Genomic DNA, 17,410 nt, shown 5'->3' on the forward strand with positions numbered 1-17,410 from the left:
TTGTCTAGCTTTCTTTGGTGGAAAGAAGACAAGGTAGGATGCCTTTTTAAGGACAGAGAACCCTGTGTTGCCATGGAGTTGCCGAGATATGGCTCTTGAATCTGTTTCCCTCTAGTAGAGGAAGGTACAGGTTCTCATTTCCCAAAATATTGTTTTAACCCATTTGACACCAACACCTAACTTGAACCTACATTGATTGATGCAAAGCTGTTTATAATCATCATGTATCTTTCTTACCGTGAATATTTCTTGCAGAAATATTAGTGTTTTGTTTTGAGATGTTCCTCTGATAGGGATTTTACAGTTTTTGCAATGTCTGCTTTCTAAAAGCTGAAATAATTCTAAATTCCAAAATCATCTTTGCCCAAGGGGTTGGGATAAGGAATGTGGACTGGGTTTTCTTCTTGGCCACAAGAGGGCAGCCCTGCTCTGTGTGTGCATCCCTGTCCACCTGGAGCAATTTGAACCCTGGTTCCTCTAAGTGAGGATAATCAAGCAGATAGGAATGGCAAGAGGGAAACTAAATGCTAATGGCTTCTTTTGAGCCAAAGCCAGAATAGCAGGCAGAAATCCTCACCTCAGGGGTTTTCAGGAAACTTCAGTAATGCAAAAGGCATGGTTGTTGCAGCTGCGGAGCCGCCTCAGAATGGTTTGCCCACAGGGGTGAAGAGGGCAGCTGAGGCGCAAGCACCCACTGCACTGACCGCACTCGTCCCACCCGGGCCTGTTGCCCGCCATGCAGCTCTGACTGTACTAGGAGCTGGTGGGGGGGCCAAAGACCCTTCTCCTCTCCTTGGACCAGGAGGCCAGCTCGATTTTCTCCTTCCTGGGAACTGCCCTCTCCTTGCAGTGGGCCTGAGCCTCACCCCCGGCTCCAGAGTGTCCATTTCCAGATCTTCCCCTTGCGTGACAGACTCACATAGCTCTCGATGCACATGGTTTATTTTGCCACTTGCACTACGTTTCCCTGTGCCGGCCTGAGGGGCAGGGGTGTGGGACGAGCTGCCGGACTGTGGGCCCCAGCTGTAGCAGGAGTAGTGGGGTGCTGCGTCACAGTGCCTGTCGCTTGACTCCCAGGAAGACTACCCTGCAGCCCAGGCAGTGTTCAACTGAGAAGCACTGAGGCAGAAACGGGCACTGCTTTTCCTCAGTCTGGTGAGGAACGGGTCCCCTGTGACAGCTCAGTGGAAGCCTCCGGGCCTGTTCTGGCCTGCGCAGGCCAGTGGCAGCAGTGAGGCTGTTGTGAGGCTGTCTCTTCTTTGCCTTCCCCAGCCCTTTGGCAAAAGTCTCTGTGAATCCTGGGGAGGATACAGCCGGTCCCGGCCCCTTCCCCGGCTCAGTGTCTGATCTGATGGAGGTAGCTTGTGGGTCCTGGCTTCCTCCAGTTCCGGCGGATCCGGGCACTGGCCCTCCTGGAGTTCACATGCTGCTCACTGGAAGCCGTCTCCGTGGCACTGCTCTGTGGTTCGGCCGGCGGAGCGCAGGGCTCTGCAGTTCTGCAGGGAACAGTCATGTTAAGCCAACATCAGTAAGGAAAGAAAGAACAGGGACTGAAGAGATTTTGGTCCTGATGAACTATTAAAGCACACTGTTCAGAGCCAAATGAGACCAGGGCTCTGGTCTCATCTCTGCCCCCAGAGAGCTGCATGACAAGGCAAAGCTTTCAGACTGCTTTTCTGTAAGGGGAGTTGGACTAGATCGGGGGTGTGACACTCTTGTGTTTCTCCACCCTCCTCATCCTGTCCTGTACAAGACCAGAGGGCAAGTAGCCTTCTTAAGATGATTCCAGCAGGGATTACTGATCAACTGAAATTCATAGGAGCAACAAAGCTGATCTGCTGCCCTGGCCCTGATGACCTCTGAAGGCCTGTTCAGATCTCGTGTTCTGACTGTGGGCACAGAGCATAACCTAGAGTGACTGCTTAGGCCACCTAGATGGTTCAGCTTGGTCTCTTGGGGGCTTGCTGTTCCTGAGTGGGCAGCGACCTAAGCGAAGAGGCGAAGGACTGGGGGAAATTTCAGGTGAAGTTTCTCAACAGTTTTTAACCCTTGATGCCTCTATGGTACTCCCCTATGCTATTTTCTTAGTAGTCCCACAACTCAGATTATCACCCAGCTTACTTTTGAATGTTACCTGTTCAACAACAGGTAAATACGATTTTTTTTTTCCCTTCCAAACCATAGTCCCTCCCTGGCTCCTGGTTCGGAACCTCTGTGAAATGAGGTGGCACTGAGGGGACCCAGGCACCCCTTCCCATGGGAGTTCACAGGGTCATAGGTGACCCCAGCAGTAACAGTCTCTTAAGTGCCAACCACACGGTAGGCACTGTGTAGACCTGGCAACAACCCCAATGGCAGGTACTTCACAGGGAGGCCAGGTGAGTGGCTTCAGGCCACACCAGCCGGGAAATGGAGGAGCGGGCCTGTCGTGCCCCGTGGCCTACCTGAGCCTGCTGCAGTGGTGTACCGAGGGGCCTAGGGGCTTCTGCCGAGGGGGCCTCTTCCTGCGCAGCCTCTTCAAGGCCTCGGCCACACGATGGTCCCCTGCACACTCCCAGACGATCTGTGCCCGTTCCTCGGCCAGCTGGTCCCCGCTGCGCTGAAACAGGCCCTGGATCTGCAGCAGCTCGGCATCCTGGAAGATGTTGGCTGCGGCCTGCTTGCGGCCCCGGACCTCCGGGGGGGCCCGCCAGGGGGGTGGCTCGCTGACCACAGATGCAGGGGTGCCCATCCTGGGTGCTGAGGAAGGAGCAGGGAGGGACGTCAGCAGCTCAGTGGGTCCTTCCCAAGCCTGGGGGTCTTGACCAACGCAAGGGCTTCTGGTGTTTCTGTTCTCCAGTAGCTGAAATAGAGTAAGTCTTGACTTGAAATCACTGATTTCCCGGGGCACCTTGGGGAGATAATAACGATAGTCACACTTTACAGTGTTTACATGCCTGGCCTATGTATTAAGGGTCACAGAAGGTAAGGATTGTGCATCTCCACTTTAGAGATGAAGATGCACACCTCAGATGTTAAATGACTTTCTCATGGACACAAAGCCATGTGTAAGTGCATAGCCAGAAGCAGAGGCCAAGTCTCTCTGGCTCCAGAGTCCACGCAGACCCCAGGCCCGAGTGATAACACCCATAGCAGCTGAAATGTTTTAAGCACTCAGGTTGCAGGTACCCCCATAACAGGTGTACTCATATAACATCGTTGAATCATGAACGAGCACAACTGCCCTTGGAGGTAGATACTTTTTAACCTCCTCATGTCACAGGTGAGGAAACTGAAGAACAATACTCTGACGCTGAGACCCAAGCTGCACAGAGGCAAGAGAGGGGCTGTGGCCTTGGGCTCCACAGCAGGAATCCGGCTTCCAGCCGCCTCTACCACTTACTGGCTAGGTGATCCTCCTCGTCTCCACTACTTCCTGTGTAAAAAAACTTAATCAGCCATACAAGTACCTACTTCTTAGAGTCGCTGTGAGGACTGAGTGAAGACACAAAGCATTAAGACCATGCAAGATGTCCCACCAGTCTGCTTTTCCATCTGTAACACTGAGAAGAGCATCCTGTCTTCTATTTTCAAGCTCCAGGGGGACAGGGGGGATGAGTCAAGTCCATATAATTTAGTTAAACAGCATGAAATAGACCAATCAGATCTAACCACAGTCCAAAGAACCACAGAGAGAAAGGTAGGGGCAGAAGAAGGGGCTACGGGATTGAAGTATCCTCTCAGTGCAAGAGGCTGAAATCTATGATAAGTTCAATAAAAGTTAGGCTCGGGCCAGTGCCACACCCCACCCCCATATGCAAGAAATGAAAACAGAATTATCTCAGTTCTACGTAGTTCTCAGTGAATGGTAAAGGGATAAGTGGCTTACCCACCTTATCCTTGTCTTCACTACAGCCTGAAATGGCTATGGGATTGGAAAATAGACTGGAGACCAGAAGACCAAAGACTTGGTATTATACAGAACTCCCCGACTTCCCAGTTAGCTCAGAGGGTAAAGAATATGCCCTCAATGTGGGAGACCAGGGTTCAATCCCTGGGTCAGGAAGATCCCCTGGAGAAGGTAATAGCAACCCACTCCAGTATTCTTGCCTGGAGAATTCCATGGACAGAGGAGCCTGGCAGGCTACAGTCCATGGGTTGCAAAGAGTAGGACACGACTGAGCAACTAACACACCCAAGCTCTTCCTGGCTGTGACCTTAGGCAAATTATTCAATCTCTCTGGGCCTGCTTGCTCAACTAGAAAATGGGGCTAATAACACTTCTCAGGATTATTGTAAGGATTAAATGGGTCTAGTGTGTATCAGGTCCCCAGTGGGAGCTAAATAAATACAAATGCCCCTCTTCTTGGCCTTCTGGACTTTTTCACTTACAGCAGGGGTGTAATGTGGACCCTCCTTTTCCTCTGAACAGTCTGGCCTGAGCCAGCTGAAGGCCTTGCCTGTGCTCCCTTCTCCCTGCACAGTCCTGAGCCTAATGAGGAAGGCCTGGTTGCTAAGTCAGACCCCACTACAGAGAGATCTAATTACAGAGAGATCTGTCAGCCAGCAGCCAGCTTAAAAAAGAAATCAAATTTGAAATAAAAATTTAAATAAAAAATGTACAAACTCAACTGTAAAAAGTACAAAAGATCAGAATCATATAAATAAGAGCATTACCAGCTTCCTATCCTCAACCTACCCACCTGCAGAGGTAACCCTTACTCTCACCTGCCTTTGATGCTCTTGAGAATTTGAGCCATCTCTCCCTCCCATTCAGACTCCTCAGATATGACTGTTCCCCACCTGCCCTTGCCCTGGCCTTCCCTCCTCCTCACCTCAGTAGCCACTCTCCTTCTAATAATTTCTACACTCACCCTGTTTCTATCATAACCCGCTCTCTCTTTTGAAAAGATTTAGTAGCTAAAATAAACCTGCAGAAGACTTTCAGATAAATTAATTTAAAAAAAATTGTGCTTTTTATCTGGAAAATGGGGATTTTAAAATCTGCCTCTCTGTAGGCACAATTATGGGAATCCAGTTAAGACCTAATATGTGTGGTAATTAAACCTCCAGAACTGGATGATATCCTGTGACCAGAAAACAACAGTCACCAAGTCACACTTTCAGGCTGATAAAGAGAAGTAAAAGCTAACTACTATGGGGTGTTTGTCTTGCCAGGTGGCGCTAGTGGTAAAGAAACCGCCTGCCAGTGCAGGAGACAAAAGAGACGCTGGTTCGATCCTTGGGTCAGGGAGATCCCCTGGAGGAGGGCATGGAAACCCACGCCAGTATTCTTGCCTGGAGAATCCCATGGACAGAGGAGCCTGGTGGGCTACAAGTCCAAAGGGTGGCAAAGAGTCAGACATGACTGAAGTGACTAAGCACGCATGCCGGGGGTGTTTATTCTGAATCAGCAACGTGCATGATACCATTTCATCCTCAAAACCATTGTTAGGAATCAGGCACTGTTAACCTCATTGCCATTCATAGGGGACTAAAGAGGAGCTGAAATACATAGCCCTGAGCCCGAGCGCACCCTATCCTCAGGTGAGCCCTAGTCTAAGTGACTGCGGCCGGAGCTTTTGAATCACCAAGTTGCCCTCACAGCCTGGCAGCTCAAAGCACATTTCTTCCCATTATATCTGTGAAGACTGTTTCACTATTCTTTTCCAATTCATGTAGGGGAAAACTCGCCAGTAGAAAGGGAAGAAGGATGAATGTCCCACACCCCAGGCAAGAGTCGGGGCGTGGAATTTGTTTTAATCTTCACTAGTGCCAAAGTTGTTTACAGGGTGACAGGCCGCCCCCAGCCTTGAAGCCGTGAACCCATGGCACTCTGATGGGGAGGAGCCCCAGCCTCCACAGAAGGAACCTGGAGCTGCTATGCAGCCCAGTGCACAGAGCTCTGGCTTGAGTCAGAGGACTAGCTTCAAGCCCTAGTGCAGCCACTCACTGGCTAAGACACCTCAGGCACTTCACGTGGCCTCTGTGGGCCCTTCCTCTTACAGTTGAAAGGAAGGGTTTATTCTTAGAGTCTCCGGGGCGTGTGCTGGTGTTGAGAGTCAATGATTCCATGACAAGGCTGGGTCCACACAGAAGTGGAGATGAGTTAGCTTGTCTGCCAGGGCCCAGGAGCAACATGTGTGGACATGTCTGTATAGTTAGGTGCCAGGGGACTCCCCTTTTCTGCCCTCCTTAGTCTTCCTTAGAGGCCAGACACTGTTGGGCTGGTGTGGGGTTAGGGTCTGGTAGAAGAAAGAACTCACTGCTCGAAAGCATTCTAGTGACCCAGGCTGGCTGTGGCCAAGCCCAGAGTAGACTCCTAGGCTGGTTGGGGTGGTGGGAGAAGAGCTGATAGTCCTGCTCTGGGACTCAGGCAGTCTCACCTGCCCTTCAGAGAGACGGGTCATAGGATCAAATAGCAGCAGCTGTCTTAGGGAGGAAATGGCTCAGAGCCTGACTTTCCAGATGGTCCAGCCACCCACCTCTACCAGGGCTGCAAGGCCCTGCCTCCAGCAGTCAGTTACAGAGTTACAAACAAACCAACAAGGAGCCATGCGGGCAAGTCTGAGCCCCCAAGCCTCAACCATATCCTCGTGAACCTTGGGGAGGTCTTGGCAACTCCAGATTTTGAGGTCCCTCACTCCTGGCTTGGCCTCCCACCCTGGAATTCAGACAGCAGAGTGAGGCTGGGAATAAAAATCAGTGGATTCCAAGTAGGATTAGATGGTAAACTTTGAGAAAGCTGAATCAGAAGATTCAGGAGAAAATTTACTATCAGGAGAAAATTTCCTGTCTCATTCAATGTGTTACTTTCCCACTGATTTCCTGGACAAGACCTGAATCCAGGGAAGTCAGTGTGTACTTGAACAATGGCCCTTGTTTAAACTGGGAAATGAAACCATGGGGCTATTAAAAGATTATAAATGGATCTTTCATTTCAGAGCTGGCATAAAAGATAGGCATGGATCTGTGAGCTAATGAGTAAAGACTAATTGCAAAATCCTTCAATTTGATCTAAACTAGCTTAAAAATGAACTCCCAAAGTAAATATCAAATGTTGAAATTGAAGTTCAACTTGTTTTGCAACAGGCAATAAAGGAACTGCTAAGCTCTGACAAAGAAATACATTTAAAAAGTGACTCACCATGCACTGAATTTGCAGTACACAAATATGGTGTCCAACCGAGCGTTTTTTGTAATGTATGAAGCTCAGTTCAGACAGCTTTTCACACTGTGGTCTCGGGGACGTGCAGGGAACTATGACAGGCACAACACACTCATGTGACCTGGCCGGCAACTGAGCCCTCACTCATTCAGCTCACCCCCTTCAGATAGCACTGGTGATGATGATAATCTGTAACCAGAGGCCAAGGGCCTCTTAGAAAAAGAAAAAAAAAAAACAACCTGGAGGCTCTGGCCCAAGGCCCATATCAACATTTGTGACCTTGGCCTGTTTCCCTGCCCACTGGACAGCAGCCAAAATCCATGGCTCCTTCAAGCAGGAGGCTCAGTCCAAATGGCTGTGTGGGTCCTGCCTCCCACAGGGCCTAGCTCAGGCAGTAGAGAACTAGACACAGGTTGGTCTACAATTCTGCGTCCCAGAAGGTAGAGAAAGGAAATGGACCCTTTTCCCAGGTCAATTCTCAGATATGACCTGAAAATAAACTCCTGCTAGATCTAGGAAAAACTCTTTTGTAGAGTCCAAGAACCCTGAATTCTGGTTCTGCCATTGATAACTGAATACATTGGCAGGTCTTGGTTTTCCCCTGTCTCAATTTGCTCTTCATCAAAATGGTGAAAATAGATAACCCTTAGGGGATAGGAAGATTAATACTTTAGTATGCCAAGGACCTATCCCAGCACATTACATCATGAATGAATGATGGAAGGGAGTTGTTATTGCTGTTGTTTAGTCGCTAAGTCGTGTCCAACTCTTTTGTGACCCCATGGACTGTAGTCTGCCAGGCTTGTCTGTCCATGGGATTTCCCAGGAAAGAATAGTGGAGTGGGTTGCCATTTCCTTCTCCAGGGGATCTCCCTAACCCAGGGACCGAACCTGTATCTCCTGCATTGGCAGGCAGATTCTTTTACCACTGACCTACCAGGGAAGCTGATGGGAGGAAGACAGGCTATTTAGCCTCCAGGGACTATAGAATCTCTGCCATTTTCATTCTCACTACTGTCATGAAACTCCCTCAGAAAGGGCCTTCACTCTTGGGAGAAGAGAGTAAAGGGAGATAGGTTCATCTGTAGACTTTTAAATCATACCTGCAGTAGAGGCTCCCTGTCAAGCTTGCTCCCTGTCAAATGCAGAACAGCACTTCCTGAGAAGTAATATCTTTAATCATCACAACACCCCTATGAGGAGGCACTATCCTTGTTACACCCATTTTACAGATGAGAAATCTGAGCTCAGAAAGGTTTGGTAACTTCCCAAAGTCACACAGATGGGTAGGTGATGAGACTGGGATGGGAACCCTAGTCTGATCCCAGCGCCCACACTCTCAACCACTGCTATTTTTGTTCCTGCCAGATGGCTGAGGAAGTCTTCATGGGGAGGAAGGACCCAGGAGGCTTTGAAATCTGCTATCTGCTTCTCCAGAGTTTGGATGGTGCAGGGATCAAAGGCAGGTCTCCCAATACTGTGTGTCTGTGCCCTCAGCACTCCATGGTCCCGTGGGGAGTTAGAGCGATTACTCACCACGCAGGAGCGCAGAGCCAATAGACCTCAAATCGGGATAGGGTCAGCTAAGATGCGTCCACTCCAACCCCTTTCAACGCTTTCGAAAGGGCGAGCGCAGCTCTGAGCTTCCTGCCGTGATGGTGCTCACAAGGACCAGACGGCGTTCATCAACAGGACAAGACCTTGGGAGCGGGTATCCTGGCCGAGGTCACACGACGACACCACCAGAACGGGTCTGCCCCTAAGTCTTAGACGCGGCCGCTTCGCATGACGGGCCCTAACTGGACCTGGGAGTTCGGGTCTCAGCGACATCTCTGCTCTGACAGCCCTCCCACCCGCCTCCACCGCAGCAAAAGCTTGGCTGCCGACCTACGTACCTGGCCTCCCGAGGAGGACCACCTCGGTCGCAGCCGCGGCTCCCCGGAGAAAGCGCTCCCCAGCCCCGGAACAGCCAATCCTCAGCCGAGCCTAGGTGAGAGCTCCCGGCGAGCCTTCCAAAATCGAACGCGGAGACACGGTGAGCCAATCGGCGGCCGTAATGAGGCGAGGGGCGTGTCCCGGCTCCGCCCCTTTCTCTCCACTGGCCTGGAAATCAGAGTGCGAAAGGGCCCCAGGTCCAATTAGCGGTGGAGCGGCAACGAGGGGCGTGCCCTCCCAGCCCTTTCCCTCCGCCCACTGCCACCCTCGCGCGGCGCCCGGAGGTGCCCCTTTCATTGACGTCAGTCCTCCAGGAGAGCGCGGTTTTGCTGGCTCCGGAGTGGGGGCGGGGCCGCATTCCTGCCCCGGGGTGCGGCGACGGCTGGCCCTGCCGGGTACACGTGACGGATGCCCCCCTGCTCTGGACCCGAGGCCTGTGCGCGCGGCGCCGTGTTCCTTGCTGCTGCGTGTGGCCCTCTGCAAACAGACTTGCAGCTCTTTGAACTCTACTCCACTTGTCTTCTGGCTCCAGCTTTGAGGGAGGAGAAGGGACAGTTAGTGCGGTAGTCAGACCTTTGGTTTCAAAGCCAGAATGTCGTGGGTTCTAATCTTGAAATCGGGTAATTTACAGTTTAGCAAAATATTGAAAAACTAAAAACATTTAATTGTTTATTACAGTTGTGATAAACATTAGGAAGGAACCTAAGCTCCCTTGGGGAGGTCCTAGAGGCAGAGTAATATTTTTCTGTGAAGGAGGTGTTGAGATTGAACAGATGAAGAGGCCTGGATCTGAGAAAAGAGGAGGGCACATGCTAAATAAGGCTAAGGTCAGGAGGTAACTTGATTGAGAAAGTCTTGAATGGAGGCCTGGAGTAAGGTCAGTGAGAGAGAGAGAGAGAGAGAGGTGGGGAATAGCACTGTATGTGTTTATTTAATAGACACTTTATAGCACTTACAATGTACCAATGCCAGTCAGACTTTACAAATATTAACTCATTTCATCCTCATGACAAATTTGTGTTTTTAGAAATTCACTTTGACTACAGCTTGAAACTGGGTTGGAAGGGCAGGAGTGGATGTAGGGTGTCCAGTAGGCCCTTGATCAGTACTTGTTTGCTTCATTGGAAGACAAGTTATTTGTGCACTGGTTTAAAAATGGTCACAAAGGGAGCCTGGGAGTAGGCAGCTGGGTCTCCCTGACTTCTTTTTCACTTCAGAGCTGACCTTTGTAGTCATTTGAGTTCTCTTCTGTAAGAGTTGCAAGGGGGGAAGAATAAGAGCCAGCACATGGGACTGTGGGGCCCCTTTGGCTAGGTGGAGGGTATATTTGGGAGCTGTTCTTCCTCATCCCGTGGTCTCCAATTCTTGTGTCCTGCACAAAAACATTGGCAATTGCTTTGTTGTAGTTTAAAGGGTTTTAACAGTGGTTTCTCTGTTGTTCCTGAAGCCCTGTGGAAATATTGAAAAGAACAAAGAAATCAGCAATGTTCATCTTCAATACAAAGTATTGCAAAACCTTTCAGTCAACTGCTTGGCTAAGGAGGGTACCATGCAGACATTTAAACCAAGAGGCTGGGCTTCTGAACCAGGAGCTCCTTCTACCCCATTCTCAGCAATAGGAAGGCCAAACTCTTGGCATATTTGTGCTTGAAGAGCTTAGGAACTCTGATGCCATGAGCTCTGATGAGCGTACCAGGATAGGAATTAGGAGCTTGTGGTTTCTGGGTCAGATGTGACTAAGGCTGGGTGGAGAATATCTGGTGTCTCCAAACATCTTTGCAGGCGTGTGACCATTGTGTGCTTACCGTACAATGGAACAGTTTCCATTATTGCAGCTTTATGATTCAGTATTTCTGATGAGAAGATGAGGCGCTTCCATAATCGTGTGGGCATGCAAGAGTGGGGCATCTGGGATCCACAGAATGCCTCTGGAATCCACTCCCCAACAGAGCTCTGTTTAAAGAGGGAAAGAAGGACTACTACTCTGGGGAATGGAGTCTTGGGTAATTCAGACCAACATCTGGTTTTACCAGGGATCAGATTAAACTGAGACAATCTTAACTGGGTAGAATCTCCTTGGGAGAAATATTTGAGGGGCACCAAGAAACGCCATAATCGAGATAAATATTTTAATGCAATATCTTTAAAAATTAATGCAAAATATCTATGATGAATAAAATATCAACATTTGATGGCAACCCACACCAGTACTTTTGCCTGGAGAATTCCATGGACAGAGGAGCCTGGTGGGCCACAGTCCATGTGGTCACAAAGAGTCAGACACGACTGAAGCTACTTAGCACAGCACAACCTAAAGACAGGTTGTTGCTTGTTTTATGACCCTGCCTCATTTTTCATCGAGAACAGTCATTTCCAATCAGCCCACGGTTGCCAGGCAGGTCACCACTGTGTCCCCTGCCAATTGGATTTATGAGTGTTGACAATAGTGTCGGAATAGATTGGCAACACGGAGATTTATATATGCTTGTGTTTTTTAATCATAGAGCTTTAATCCACTTTTTTCATTCGGTTCAAAATATGGAAAGATGTTTTGACAATTGTATCTAGGGATGCACGTTTTTCCTTTAGCCCTGAGCTCCAGTATGGCTCAGCAAGGTGCTCATTTTTAGGGGAATAGAGCCTAGGAAAGGGATTCTAGCTGCTCAACCTTAGGCAAATGACTTAACCTCTCTGCTTCTCTATTTTCTCATCTATAAAATGGAAATCATTGTATTACCACCTCCGAGCATTGCTGTAAGGATGAGGTGAGTGCTATAGGCACAGTGCTTAATATAAACCTTGCTACAGATACTAGAGCAGCATTCAGTGTCTACCCTCTCTATCCTGCAGGAATTGTTCCAGCAGCTGTACAGTCACAAATGGTCCCCCAGTGGGGTTGAGGCTTATTCCCATGGGTTTGTTGTTGCTGGATGTTCTGTTCTGGGGAGAGCAGAGAGAATTTCCACACTCAGCTGACAAGCAACAGTGACTCTTGAGTCAACTCCATTTTTCTTGATAAATAATCTGGTCATTTTAAACTTTTTAAAAAATGCCCTTCTGCTTAGGGCATTACACGAAGCAACTTATTACAACTTTCTTCTCTGAACTAACAGTCTGAAGAGACTGAAAATAACAAAGTCCTATAGGCAAATGGTGCATTATAGAAACATCTTTTTAAAAATACACCACTCATGTTAATCTAACATTCAAGGTCAGTATTGTATTAGTCTGCTTGGGAGGCAAAAACAAAATACCACAGTGTCTGGGTGACTTAACAGCAAAAGTTTATCTTCTCACAATTCTGGAGGCTGAGAAGTCCAGGATCAAGGTTCTGACTGACTCAGTTTCTGGTGAGATCTCTCTTCCTGACATGCAGACAGTGCCTGCTCACTGTGCCCTCACGTGGTGGTGAGAAAGAGAAAGATGCCTCTCTGATGTTTCTTCTTGCTGCTGCTAAGTCGCTTCGGTCGTGTCCGACTCTGTGCAACCCCAGAGATGGCAGCTCACCAGGCTCCCCTGTCCCTGGAATTCTCCAGGCAAGAACACTGGAGTGGGTTGCCATTTCCTTCTCCAATGCATGAAAGAGAAAAGTGAAAGTGAAGTTGCTCAATTGTGTCCAACTTTTCGCGACCCCATGGACTACAGCCCACCAGGCTCCTCCGTCCATGGATTTTCCAGGCAAGAATACTGGAGTGGGGTGCCATTGCCTTCTCCGGATGTTTCTTCTTATAAGGACACTAATCTTATCAGATCAGACTCTGCTCTTATGGATGCTCCCAGCTAACCTTAATAAATTCATTACTCTAAACACAGTCACAGGTTAGAGCTTCAGCATATGAATTTGGGACACAAGTCAGTCCATCAGTTCAGTTCAGTCACTCAGTTGTGTCCAGCTCTTTGTGACCCCATGGACTGCAGCACATCAGGCCTCCCTGTCCATCACCAGCATCCAGAGCTTGCTCAAACTCATGTCATCCAGGACTTCCCTGGTGGTTCAGTGGCTGAGACTTCACACTCCCATGTAGGGGGCCCAGGTTCAATCCCTGATCAGGGAACTAGATCCTGCATGCCACAACTAAAGACCAAAGATCCTATGTGCCACAATTAAGACAGCCACATAAAGAAATAATAATAAATAAATAAAAATATAGATAAGTAGATACAGAATAAATATAGCTATAAATGTGTTTATATGCATACACGTATGCATGTGTATATGTGTACACATATATAACCATGAACATACACAAACATACACATTTCCCATCTGTCTGCTGAAAGGGCCTAGAAGCAATGACACTCGAAGAGGAATAAGCACACTTAGCACCAGTTATTGATTTCTCAATATCATTCTCCACAAAGGGTTCCTTGGATAAATGATTAATTCTACTTCTGGGATTGAGAAAGTTCAAGATGACCCTACACCATCTTGTGCAAAAAAATAAGGAAGTACTCACAGAATGATGGGGATGTGTCAAAAGGACTAGGAGTCAGATTGTAAGGGCTCCCATTAGCCAAACGTAGAACATCAAGATAAAATAGAACAGTAACAGATTATAACCCAATGAGCAAAAATAAGATTATATGTTTATAGTAATATAACTATTAAATAAGTAAACAGAGGAGAAGAGAAAGCTTATAGTAGGATGCCAGCTAATAAATGTAGAGGGAGCAGTGCAGTTGGGAAATCACTAATGCTTTCTAAAACAGCCATGTGGCCAATTACAAAAACAAGGACTATAGTAGTTTTGGGTGTTTTCCCTCTTATATACATGGTATCTTTGTATATACTGACATTTTTTTCTTCCTCTTTATGTTTTCATTTTACAAGTAAGTTGTTGGGAGTTAAGGTTACAATTTAGTCCTTATGTAACACTATATTTTCCAAATTATTACAAAATCTGAGAAGTATTTAGATTGGTTTTGGAGGGAGATGAGAATTGCTCATTTGTAAGAAAGATAGCTGTAATTCATTAGGTGGACATATGGAACTGTTTTATCATTGTATGGAACTCCAGATGTAGACAGAAGGTTGCATATGGAAGTTGAGTCCCTAAATACATACGTAACTGCCTGCGTATTGCGCCAGTTACCTCTGCGATAAGTGAGTCCATTAGATATTTCTCCTTTTCCGGCTGCTGCAGTGCTCAGCTTTGCCGGTAGAGGGAGCTGGCAAGACACTCCAGGAGGAAGGCCTCTCCTTGGTTGTGGAGCGCTCTTCACAACCCGCTCCTTCAGGTTGAGTCTGCTCCAGTGCCGCACAGGTGGAGCACATGGGGACTCTTCAGGGCCAGGTCCCGCTCAGGGGCTCCTGCAGCGTGGGGGGCTTCTTCATCACTTGTATCCCACAGCACATGGCAGCCAACAGTGCACAGTGGCCAGCAGCTTCCCTTGGCCCCCACTTGAGAGGCTCTGTAGTGAGTTTTGAGGTGCAGCAGCTCCTTGTGAAGAACTTCCCCCAGTACCACAGATGGCAGATTTCCAGCAGGTTCTGCAAGGATGCATTGGTTTGCCTATTAAAGAGGTACTCACAGACAAGATGCCTGCTATTTCTAGAAATTAGCTAACTCTGGGTGGTGTGCGTGAAGTGGGCAATCCCTCCCTAGGTTTGCAAGGTCCCAAATGTCAAAACATCATAGAAACAAAACAATACAGCAAATAATAAAACATGATAGATACACAGGAATTCAGAGTCCAGTGAGAGTAGCTTGTCTGTACTTCACAATGTTAGGACTTCATCTGGAAGTATTGAATGCAGAGGTTGACCAGATAGCTGAGGGTTGGAAGTCTTCCTTCTTTCCTGATGGCTCAGGGCTACCTGAGTTTTGGTGAGCAAGGAAGAAACTGCCTTGTTTTTGTTGACAAAAATTGGTGGTGGTTTGGTGGTTTAGTGGTTTAGTCTCTCAGTCATGTCTGACTCTTGCGACCCCATGGACTGTAGCCCACCAGGCTCCTCTGTCCATGGGATTTCCCAGGCAAGAATAGTGGAGTGGGTTGCCATTTCCTTCTCCAGGGGATCTTCCTGACCCAGGAATCGAAACTGGGTCTCCTGCATTGCAGGCAGATTCTTTACTGACTAAGCTACAAGAGATTTGACATAAATTAGAAGACCCTGAAGAGAGACTTCACTTTCACTTTTCACTTTCATGCATTGGAGAAGGAAATGGCAACCCACTCCAGTGTTTTTGCCTGGAGAATCCCAGGGACGGGGGAGCCTGGTGGGCTGCCGTCTATGGGGTCGCACAGAGTCGGATATGACTGAAGCGACTTAGCAGCAGACTTAGCAGCAGAAGACCCTGATGTTGGGAAAGATTGAAGGCAGGAGGAGAAGGGGACGGCAGAGGATGAGATGATTGGATGGCATCACCAACTCAATGGACATGAGTTTGAGTAAACTCCAGGAGTTGGTGATGGACAGGGAAGCCTGGCATGCTGCAGTCCATGGGGTCGCAGAGTGGGACACAACTGAGCGACTGAACTGAAGAAGTCACAATGTCATTTCTGCCATTCCCTTGTGTGTGCTAAGTTGCCTCAGTCATGTTTGACTCCCTGCGACCCCATGGACTGTAGTCTGCCAGCCTCCTCTGTCCATGGAGATTCTCCAGGCAAGAATACTGGAGTGGGTTGCCATGCCCTCCTCCAGGGGATCTTCCCAAACCCACGTCTCTTGCATCTCCCACAACCTTGAGAGACAGGTCAAGGTTATCTCCATTTGACAACTGAGGAAAATGACAGACTAAGCTAGGAACCAAATTTAGATTTCCAGGCCACTAGAAATGCTACAGCTATCTTAAAGTCCCTGAATCTACCTTAACTGTGAACTTTCCCCAGTCTTACAGAAGACTCTTTATAAGACATGGCCCACTCAAACCACACAGCCAAAAAAAAAAAAAAAAAAAGCAAATCTGGTCTCTCCTCCACTACTGTTTGGGTCTCCAACCTCCCATTACCACTGGGGCCTCTTAAGGTTATGATGAATCATGGAGAGTTCCCCTGATGCTGCTTCTTTCAAAGCTGCATGATATTCGATAAGTCACATAACCTCCCTGTACCTCCATTTCCTCATTTTCAAGCAGAAGTAGCTTAACAGCCCCTGCCTCCCAGGGTTGTTAGGGGAAGTATTGAGACAAGTGGTGCGTGGCTGCCAGATAGTGCTCTGCAGCTGTTGATTCTTGTTGGGCCATTTCCAATTTTATCCAAGACTAAAGGGCAGTGGTGGGATTGACTTGGGCCATCCTGGCTCAGGGGTCCATCCTCACAGGTGAGGCCTCTCCTTTCCCCCAGAAACAGGGTTCCCTGTGGTCTACACATTGCATCACAGATCCCAGCAGGAGGGGGCAGCCCCTCAAGGGTGTGGTCTCAGGGCCACCCACCTTGGCAGCCCACAGTCACTTAGCCCTGGGGAAGCAGCCTTTTGAGCCAGTGTCCTGGGTGGCTTCACACAAAGACCAGCCTCAGGGGGGCATGTGGTTCCAGGTCTGATCCTGGCCAGCCTCCCCTGGGGAGGAGGGCTGAGCTTTGCCAGAGTCAAACGCCTTCACTGCTGGCCCAGGCCTAGTCCATGGCCCCTTGCTTCTGCTCAAAGATATCTCACGTCTCCTGCAAAGGCCTGGGCACTCCTTGAAAGCTAGATTAACAGGTTCAAGAACCTCCAGAATCCCACCTAGCTCCATTCAAAGGAGACCCCCCCACCCATCACCCCCATGCCCCTTGTTCCTGCAGGCTGGTGGGAGCCATGTGGAGAACAAGCCTAGAGACCCACAGGTGAGAATGTGGGTTCTGGCCTGGCTCACAGAGCTCCAGTAGAGCCCCCTGTCCTGCAGCTGTAGGGGACTTCCTGGTTAGGTACCATCCCAATGGTGTGACAGGCTGGATTGTGAATCAGGAGACCTAAGTTCTAAATTTGGTACTCATTTCATCAACCAATTGTGTGACCTAAGACAAGTCACTCACTCTCTCTGAGTCTCAATTACCCCCTCCAAAAAATGAGAAGCCTGGAGCAAATATTCTTTAAGTTCTCTTCCAGCTCAGGCATGCTCTTGTAGCATAATGCCAGTACACAGTACATGTTCAGGAAATGTTTATCTAGTAATTTAATTAGATTTAAGGCAGGATTCTCTAGGTCCCTGCACCCGTGTACTTTCTTACTATGCTTTTTGTCTCTGCTGTTAGCTGATTTGGGTCAAGTGCCAGCTTAGGGCTTGGCACACAATAGGTGTGAGTTGAGTCTATATATACGGCATGTTTACAGTCGCCCAGAGACTGAAGACAAAACAGAATCTGACTGTGAGCAGTAAGAGCTAGTCCTAGGATGTCAGGGTGGGCTCT

The 17,410-nt window shown here is 48.5% G+C and overlaps 1 protein-coding gene across 4 annotated transcripts; it reads right to left on the reverse strand.

The window, feature by feature from the left end:
• Positions 1-924: 924 nt before the first annotated feature.
• AVPI1 (arginine vasopressin induced 1) lies at positions 925-9,196 on the reverse strand. 4 transcript variants are annotated; one of them, XM_006061149.4, is made up of 3 exons: positions 9,043-9,196; positions 2,445-2,842; positions 925-1,496 (listed from the first exon to the last, which is right to left on the reverse strand). In XM_006061149.4, the coding sequence occupies exons 2-3, from the start codon at positions 2,729-2,731 to the stop codon at positions 1,337-1,339; spliced, it is 447 nt and encodes a 148-aa protein (XP_006061211.1). In that variant the 5' UTR covers positions 2,732-2,842; positions 9,043-9,196; the 3' UTR covers positions 925-1,336. The 4 variants fall into 4 exon arrangements, with proteins under 4 accessions (XP_006061211.1, XP_044791281.1, XP_044791283.1 ...); XM_044935346.2 differs by having other exon boundaries at positions 2,445-2,890; positions 9,043-9,195; XM_044935348.2 differs by lacking the exon at positions 9,043-9,196 and adding an exon at positions 8,684-8,990.
• Positions 9,197-17,410: the final 8,214 nt, after the last annotated feature.

This window comes from Bubalus bubalis, chromosome 23 (assembly GCF_019923935.1).
Source record: "Bubalus bubalis isolate 160015118507 breed Murrah chromosome 23, NDDB_SH_1, whole genome shotgun sequence".
In the NCBI taxonomy this organism is placed as follows: domain Eukaryota; kingdom Metazoa; phylum Chordata; class Mammalia; order Artiodactyla; family Bovidae; genus Bubalus; species Bubalus bubalis.

Bases quoted from the DNA above. Each gene is read 5' to 3' on its own strand.
- AVPI1 (XM_006061149.4), bottom strand. From the start codon at position 2,731: ATGGGCACCCCTGCATCTGTGGTCAGCGAGCCACCCCCCTGGCGGGCC. The intron at 1,497-2,444 runs GTAGGCCACGGG...TGTTCCCTGCAG, and splicing joins CACCACTGCAGCAGGCTCAG to AACTGCAGAGCCCTGCGCTC.